Source organism: Aethina tumida, chromosome 1, assembly GCF_024364675.1.
Source record: "Aethina tumida isolate Nest 87 chromosome 1, icAetTumi1.1, whole genome shotgun sequence".
Lineage (NCBI taxonomy): Eukaryota > Metazoa > Arthropoda > Insecta > Coleoptera > Nitidulidae > Aethina > Aethina tumida.
In genome coordinates this window covers 73,029,857-73,039,686 of record NC_065435.1, presented here as the reverse complement: position 1 = coordinate 73,039,686, position 9,830 = coordinate 73,029,857, and the positions used below count along the sequence as shown (strand labels likewise).

Here is a 9,830-nt window from a genome sequence, read left to right as displayed (position 1 = left end):
TTTACGGCAACGTACTAATACATATAATTAGCTGTTTCATGCACAACGAGGCAAACAAATAAGCCAACCGTGTACCGTAAACAAAAATCAACCGGTCGAGTGTCAAAGTTCCCTATACTGTAATTAACTCCCAAAAGGCCAGTTCCGTGTTTTTCCCACAGATTAAATTGCTTATCGTTAATTTAAATTGGTGTCACGTGGATATAAATACTCAACTGTTTTAAATGAACTGTAATCAAAAATGGGGTTCAATTCTATTCAATTCAACAGAGAACGATTGTAATTTTAAATAGGTAAGTTTTCAAAGACCGAAAGAGAGTGCACATGAGAGGGATAAATATCAAATGTAGCTGATATAATTAAACACATTACTTTATTAATTAATGGAGCTTATATATAAATATTTATAATTCAAGTTAAATTAAATTTATATGTTGCTGTTGATGTTATTGATGTAACATACAGCAAGATCCATTTAAAATGATAACTTAACAAAAAATACAGAATAAAATCTGTATACGTTTGCCAATTTTTTTTTTCAATAACACCTATTTTTATTTTTTTTAGTTTATTAACTTAATACTTCGAGGCATATTCTTTATTTTTTATAACTTCTAAACATTTACTTCTTTAACCATTTGAGGATATGAATATATTGTTCTGAAACTGAATTCCTTGCTGCAACAATTGCACTAAACAATTCTTCAATTTTTTTTTATATTTTTATATAAATTTTCTTTCTCGGCAATGTGTCAACAGAAATTAGTTGCTACTGCTCCTGTATGTTTTGAAGAAATTTACTTTTGATATATTTTTTTCGGATACGAAGTTCTAATGCTTCCCAAAGGCACTCAATATGACTTAGATCGGCGAACTGAGCACAGTTAAGTTTTTCATTACGAACCACTCCTTATTGATGTAATTATCATTGTTGTCTTGTTGAAACATCGAACGAAGTGGAATCTTTTCCTCAGCAAATGGAAACAGTTCAAAATTCTAATGCTTATTAAAATAACTGAGTTGTGTCATTTATCAATATAGTGTAACAGAAAAAATTGAATTCACGTATTCTCAGCAGTAGGAAAAATTATACATTTGACATTTGGTGTACTTGATCACAAGGAATTAGCTTATTAATTAGATGTGATCAATATAGAATTAAATAGGTACAAAATTATTAGAACCTTGAATAAGTTTTCCTTGTTTCTTTTATAAAATAAAAGCTTTATTTATAATATAAAGAACAAGAATATTTCACTCAAAGTATTGGCATTGCTAGCCACTACTTTATTCCTTCTTTCTGGCAGCATATAAATTCCTTGTCAGAAAAACCATATTTCTTTTGAGGCTATCCAAGTATCGATCCATTCTTTTAAATCTTCGTAAGAATGGAAGCGCTGTTCTGAAATCAGAAGGGGCTATGTCAGGTGAATACAGCGGGTGTTCTCTGTACACATAGCGGCCGTTTTTCTTGAGAGAGAAGAAGCTTCAAACCATGAATATTTGGTTTTGCGGATGATGTTAACGTATGTCAGAGCGTACACCACGATTTTCTACGCTTTGGATTATGGTAATGTATCCACATTTCATCACCAGACACGATACGATGCAAAAAACCTTTTCTCTTCAGCCGTTGATGTGGTTGACACGTGAGAAAACGCTGTTCGACGTCTCTCAGCTTCAAATCATACGGCACATTTAAAGATTTCAAAAAAAAAAACTCATCTACTTGTAATGTTCTTTTCAAGTTCTACTAGCATCCGACATCATGTAATTCCTCCGATTATTTGTCTCCAAATTTTTTCGCTGCAGATTTCTTTTCAGTAAAATAGTGCAATAAAATTACCCGTAAATACACTTTATTGGACACAAACACTAAAATTTAAGGTTAGATACATTACTTCCTTGCAGGTGCGTCACCATTCAAAATTCCAGGCACGGAGTACAGCTACTGCAATTTTTGAAGAAACAGATAGAACTTTTTTTTTGCTAAACATTTAAAAAAATGTCATTTTTTAACAAAAAATAATAATGAATATGTACAACTATGAAAAAATATACAATAGACGTGTAAATCTATAAATAAAACTTTGCATAGAGCTTTGAAATGTCATCAATCGAAATATCTTTTATCGCTTTTGGAAAGAAAGTATTCTAAATAAACATGTATTTACACATAAATCGTGTTCAAGTTCAATTTTGTATATTACACTACATTCACTAATGACGGTTCATTTTTAAAGCTATATTAACAAGTAGTAAATTAATTATGAAAATTAATGCGTTAATCATATAAATTCAATAGAAAAAAATGTTTAATTAAGAGACTTTTTGTGAAATTGAGTATAGACTCATTTGAAAGGATGCAAAATTAATTGGCTTACTTATTTTTTCATCCACAAAACAATTTTTATGGCATGCATAGTTTTTTTTATTTATTCCTTAAAATATATTTTAATGAAAAGAAAAATAATAAAATAAAATAAATATTTCATTCATTACAACATAAAATTAGCTTTTAGTAATTCATATTTTATTTCTAAAATTTTATAAATTAGATGTTTAATTAAGAAAAATTGCTAATTAAATCTCGAAATGCTTTCTTAAAATTGCTTACTTCGAAATTGTTGTGAAGTTGATTTACCATTTTTATAGATACTACATTTTTACTGAAAGCTTTATTCTGAAAATAATCTCTGAAAAACATTATAAAACCTTTTTATGATACTGAAGCAATCGCAATAAAGCTTAAAACTATAAAAAGTCTAATCTATTTTCTAACTAAAATCTCAGTTAACTTCAATAACACAAAAAATTCATTTTATAAGAAATTTAATTTAAAAAGTAATATGTAATTTGTCGTATGAAAGAATTACAAGCAGATTTTTATTATATCATTATTTTTTATACTCTAATACAATAATAATGTGAAGTACTTTATTTCTTGCAAATAATTCTATTTATTAAAAAGTAATATATCCTAATACTTAATTTTTTTAACTAATTAAATTTTGACAACACATTTTCCTGCTTCCTTCACGTATCCAGGATTACAGATACAGAAATTGGGAGAGGCGCACTGGCCGTTCGGGCATCCCTCTGGACAATGGGCAACGCACTTGTTCTCACTTCCTCCTGCAACCGCAATAACAATCAGACTTTAGTTCATTACACGAAGTGGATTATTTGCAGCGAATCAACAAAGGACTGGCCCCAATCAACCCCCAGTTAATTTAATATTACACTCACCGGCTTTGGTGTATCCCTTCTTGCAGGTGCAGACGTCAGGGGCGGTGCAATCGGCATTCAAACACGGTTTGTTGCAATGGGCCTCGCACACCGACCCGGATTTATCCAAGTTCCAACCTGAAACACGATTTTTATTCGATTTGCAGACAAACTACCGAACTCCATGATCATCATTCAAAAGTCACGTGCAACTTTACGAGCTCGTCAACTCCGGAAGTTTGTTCGCATTGAAAATCGCGATGTAATGGTGTTATTAACAATATACAGGCGGCGGGATTTCTCATGGAACTTATGAAACTTTCATGGCATCTTATAAATATTAATTGAAGTTAGACCGGGCGGTTTATTCATATGAGTGTGATTAATTCAGTAATGTGCTCGTAGAGATGTAACGACACTTGTCAGGATATTTTAACTATACAGTTATTTGGCGATAAACTTAATGCTCGTTTCATGTTCAGCTGACAAATCTCCTTAAAATCGATAAACTACACCATGAAAAGGAACGTTTAAATTAAATCAATACGTTTCATATAAAATGATTTTTTTTTCTTTCTGTTAAATTTTTAAATTGACAGTTACCTGATTTGCAAGAGCATTTATTCGGAGCAACACATTCCCCATCCTTGCAACCCTTGGGACAATCTGGCTTGCACGTTCCTCCAACCGTCACATATCCCGGTTTGCAGGAGCAAGTGTTCGGAGCGATGCAACTACCCTCTCCGCATCCACCCTCGCAGTGGTACTCGCACTTATGGCTCGTGGGGTTGAGGGAGTAACTATCAATAAGAAAATCACTACATGGTTTTCTAATGTGTGGTGATGATTTACCCTTTTTTGCAAAGACATGTGTCCGGAGCTATACATTCTCCCTCGAGACCGCATCCACCCTTACAAACCGGGGTGCAGTATTGACCTTTGGGGTCGGCTTCATAGCCACCGTTGCATGAGCAAATGCCATTTGTTGAACAAACCCCTGTTAAAAATATTGGAAGTTAAAATATTATTATATCAATTTTTTATTTAATTTCTATTTAATTTAATATACAGATATAGAATAACGAAAAATATGTGTATCATTTTGTTACATGTAATAAAATACTTGTACAGGGAAAATTCTATTATTATAAATGTATAAATTGCTACAAACATTTTACCTTATAAATTTAATTTGATGTTCTCCAATATCAAATAAAATACTATATTTTACAACTGTTTCAAAATCCATTTTTAATTATATATAATTTTTGATTGATCTAAAATTAAATACCACCAATAAAATTTAAAAATTATATAAATATTATAATTTTAATAAATTTTTATTTATTTAATATTTACTTTGAACAATTTAAGTTTTTTTTCTATATTATTGTCTCTACAGTAGTGTCCTTTTTTAATCCTTAAAATTAGTACATTCTCATTTTAATCATAATTCTATCAAAAATTAATTTTTCCATTTATACAATAGTGGCCAACTTTTTAAAATGTTAATAAGTTTTTTTTCGTTTCTACCAGTTGGCTAGTTTCTCTAAATGTATTTAATAATAAGAGAAACAATCGATTTAGCCGTAAACTCAAAATTTTAATTTGACTTACAGTTTCAATTCGACCAATGATTAAAGAATTAATATAAGCAAAAGACCCTGGGAACAAAATCGATTTAAATTCACAATGAGCAATGAAAGATCGTAGAGTAAAAAGTTTCTATAATTTTATCCATTAAAAAGTAAAACAGTACGCAATTTTTTAAAGTATAAAATTAGATTAACCAGTTGCATAGTAGGCACAACAATAACAGAAAAAACAATAAACATTAGATGTAATGACATCCAAATCCAGTAGTACAGCTTATATGTTTAATGTATTTCAAGTTGCAATAATTATAGCCACATAATATTTTTTACGATAAATTTTGTTAATTTTTGTTATTGTATTAAGTTAATACAATAAATACATTTTTTCTTAAATTATTATCCCCTTGAATTTCAAGAAACGGCCTGAATCCATCTCAATTACGTAATTCGTGGATATACACTTAACGAATCCGATGAGAAATATGATGTTGGCCATATAACGAAACTCATTGGATATATTCAACATCTCCCCCAGAAAAACTCACCGTTCAAACATCCTAATGGACACACGGGAATACAAGTGCCTCTGCCGTCTTTAATGTATCCCTTTTTGCAGACACAGACATTGGGCGCTGTGCAGTTGCCGTTCTCGCAACCGTTTTCGCAGATCGGTTCGCAGGCATAGTGACTGTGCGGCATCCTTTCATAACCGGAACAACAAATTTCGATCTTGCTAAATCCTTCTCTTGTCTACGCAAACAAATAAATAGATTAAAATGATTCATTGTCACGTCTGTTGTTGTTCTGATACAAAAACATGTTTGTGTGTATCAGTTTATTTTTAGATAAATTACCAATACGTTTAAAAGTATTGTTCGTTGTCATTTGGAATATTTTAAGGAAGTGTGCGAATTTAATTACGCTTACCCCATTGCCTTTCGGTATTGGCCCGTCCCTCTGGGGCAAAGCAATCAGGTCGATGGTTCTGAAAATAAAAATCACATCACTCTAATTATTATTCAGACAAGTAAATAATACCCGACTGATTTCAAGGTAAAATGACATAATTCTTTACTTGGAACTATCTCAAGTACCAGTTCATAAATGAATACAAAAACGAATAGAAAAACACCTACGTTCGTGAATATTATTATAAATGAAAGCAAAATAGAAATTTTATTGTAAACTGAAACACGTCTACTATAAATAATAACTAGATTGTTTTATAATCCTTTAGAATTGTAGAACTTGCGTTGATTTAATTTTAATGAAATAATATTTTTCTTAGTTTGTTCTCACTTTTAGTCCCTATGCTTCTTTTCATTACCTGTTCCTCCTTTGTTTTCGCTCATCTTATAAAATTAATTTACTTTGTTGACGAAGACTTATAGACAAAATGCACAAAACATACTCAAATTAACATGTAAATCATCTGCGGTTAACGCATTGTACAATGCGGATCCGCAGTAAATTTGGCGGAAAGGACAATTTTTAATGCCTGCCTGACAACCACTATTTAATCAGTCCTATCAAACACTGTCATCCGGTAATGGAAGTGGTAATAATTTTTATTTATTTATTTGAGCTACATCCACACGCGGTTCATACCGATTGTTTCATTACAACATTGGACAATTGCCATTTATTTATTGAGGGATTAAACAAGCTTTGAAAATTTTTAGAATTCCCTTTTAACTTCGTAAATATTGACATTTGAACGGGAAAAGTAACTAGCTTCAGTTTTTACACGATATCAATACATCAAAGAGTAAAATTAGAAATCGAAAAACTGAAACCGGTTCAAACCATCATGGTGGAATTTCAGTCACATTACACGCGCGTTACACATTCTGATATCATACAATATGTACGGTCGATTTCCCACGAGTATATTACATTTCAATTGTGGCAAATTTTAAATCGGAACGGCTGGAAAAGTGCACCGTTTTCGGCTGAATATTGTTTAATTCCAGTTGAAGCCGGCGCGAATTTGAATAGTGTGGAAGGCGTGGGGAATTTAAATAAATCTCAATGATGAATGGCCCCGCTATCTTACAAGAGTCACAGCGAGAGAGTTTTTGGTTGATGGTCTTTTTGTCAATTTTAAAGGAACAATCAGGAGTTAAGTGGTTTTAAATGCTCGTGAAGAATAGTCGATTATTCCTACTCTATTTTATAACTATGTAAATTATATTTAAATTATTGCAAATGCAAAATCATAACAGGATTATAAAAGTTACTGTTTTAAACAAGTTACTTCCAATTTGAATTATGATATGTGACCCCAAAAAAATCGTTCCAATTAGCGCCACGTTGTATCCAATTAAAAGTTTTAACACATGTTAATTTAGTAGTTTAAAACTACTATGTTAGTTTTACAGCATAGTAAGTTCAGTTTTCCGCGTATAAATGCCAAACTTTTTAATGCATTATAAAAAATATATATATTAATAGTCCAGCAATAAATAACATATCCTTTCCAGTTAATTAATTGATAGGAATCCTATCAGCAACGGTCCAAAGCAGATACGAGCTCCCACGGTGTTTACCAGACGCACAGCCGCATTTTTCGCCGACGGATGTAATTAAACCATTATCTGATATGATTTATTCCCCGCCAAAAACACAATCAATTTAGGTTAATACTTTAGTAGATAAAGACATTCCTCAACAAACTTTCTCTATCTACCCCGCAGTGATTTATCTCCGAGCGTAGATTTGATGGGGAAAGTATCAAACATGTGTAATACTCGTGGTTGTATAGTATACCAGAGTTTTTACAGACCTACAACTTTGCAACTTTAATATTTTTATACTATTCAACTTGGCAACTTTGTAATTTTATAACAGGACAACTTTCAGACTTCGAAACGTGAACATTTCGATAATTAATTACAAAAATAAAAAACTACTTCTAAAAATGGTTCGAATAAATATTTCAATAATGTAATATTAATATTTATGACTTATGAAATTCAAATTAAGTTCTTCGAGACAGTTGAGCTTCCAAATATTGAAATCTTGTAACGACATCCCTCCTTTCTTTCGAACTAATTCTGAACTTTAAAACATTGAAGTAATATAAAACTGTACAAAAAATTAAATATATTTTTCTCAGATTTAGTCAAAGGTCAAGTATCGATTAAAGTGAACAAAAAAGTGAAAAATGTGAATATAAATAGAGAATATAAAACTACATCTTAAAGATTCTGACAGCAGGAAAATGTAACAAGAAAGTACATGCACATTCTCTCTAATATCCGTGAGTGTATTTCACAATACTTTCCGGATTCAATAAGCCATTGTACTCGATCAAATTGAATGGCACGTCTTTGTAAAAATTTTCCCATTTAATTCTATCAAATAAGGCCAACGGAAGAAAAATTTGCAGACGAGAGAAAATTAAGGACAGACGCATTGTTCATCCGGCATTTCACATTTAATTCCCGGGAACATAAACTAATTATCGAATGTTTGTGGGGGTGTAAATTTAAACTGGAAAGAGTTATGCGATACAGGAATTTACGTGACATTCGCGGCACTAAAAAGTAGCGGCGTGCAAATTATTATCCTATTAAAATATCATTTTATAATTTTTTTGTCGCAGTGAAACTTCAGAGATTGCTTTTATAATAATTACCCGTTAATGATTGCCATTCTCGTGGAAATTATTTTTATGGTTGCTCGTACACAATTTGTGTCAGTTTACTTTCATTTCTTGGAATTAATTGCGTTTTCATGCACTAAATGCAGATTTAATTTATGCATATGTGCGTAAGGATTCGTTAAGGATAACTAATAAATATTTAATCAATGTATAATATAGAAATAAACTAACAAATTCTTCTTACAACACTACTAAACTTGACACAGTTTAAATAATAAATAATTTGTTCTAAAGTATTTTCATTTAATTATAATTCGGTTCATTCAATAACAATAAATTTACAATAAAAATTAATATTTTAAGTATTTTAAAATTGTAAATCGTTTTGCAAGAGTAAATGATAATGGTATTTTTGTTAATTGATAATTTCAAATAACTCAATGATATGTTATTGTATAAAATAATTTGTAAGTGGCAATAAATAATGTTTGCATATAAATTATTCAAGACTACTTAAGAAACACGGCAATATTATTAAAATTAAAATTCAGCCTTAGCATAAATTATGTAATTAATTATTAATTAAGACTCAGTTATGTATACTTAATAAAATATTTATGAAATGCTTTGGTTATCCTTAGTAGACAATTTAGTAGAAAATTAAACAATATTTAATAACATCACTTAAGTAATGGCATTTTATACATAACAACGTGCCTCTAAATATTAATTTAGTAAACGTAAAATTAAATTTCCAACAAATAATTTAAACGGTCTTAACTAAAATTGATTTACAAAAAACTCTAGTTTATAATTTTATATAATCATTTTGTTAAGTATGGAAAACATACATACTGTTACAATTACCAAAATTTCTTGAAATTATCTCTAATACTTACGGCACTTCAACGGTGCAAACACCAACCCTGGATGAATTGGCACTCTTGTTCCCAAATGTGACAGGGGAAAAACCCTGGTTAGGCACAATTGCGCCACTCGAAAATTGACCGCAGAGAATGGCGGCAAAAAGGGCAGCAATTAAGATCAGACCGGACAATCTGTGGCACAACATCTCGACGAGTGACCAATCAATTGACTGTGGACTGACTGGGAGTCGGTTTTCGACCAGCTGATTTTATGCTAATTCGAGAGAACTGAGAAATAAGTGGTGGTCATATGTGATTTTAACAACAATTAGCTGCTGTTTGTAAACATTTAAGTGGTTTTATGACATTTTACCACAATTTAAATTATAAATAGATACTTATTATTATTTTCATACAATTTCTGTTCTAATCTCGTAAAAAAGTCCTAACAAATGATTAGAAATGATATTTCATCGTCTGTCTATTAAAAAGTACTTGTTAACTACCAACGGAAAATATTTTTATATTTAAGTA

The 9,830-nt window shown here is 30.7% G+C and overlaps 1 protein-coding gene across 1 annotated transcript; it reads right to left on the bottom strand.

The window, feature by feature from the left end:
• Nucleotides 1-2,912: 2,912 nt before the first annotated feature.
• Nucleotides 2,913-9,536, bottom strand: LOC109597989 (epidermal growth factor-like protein). Its single transcript, XM_020013792.2, has 7 exons — nt 9,330-9,536; nt 5,751-5,808; nt 5,369-5,573; nt 4,081-4,225; nt 3,832-4,028; nt 3,250-3,366; nt 2,913-3,135 (listed from the first exon to the last, which is right to left on the bottom strand). Exons 1-7 carry the CDS (start codon nt 9,500-9,502, stop codon nt 3,005-3,007), a joined length of 1,026 nt encoding a protein of 341 aa, XP_019869351.1. The 5' UTR covers nt 9,503-9,536; the 3' UTR covers nt 2,913-3,004.
• Nucleotides 9,537-9,830: the final 294 nt, after the last annotated feature.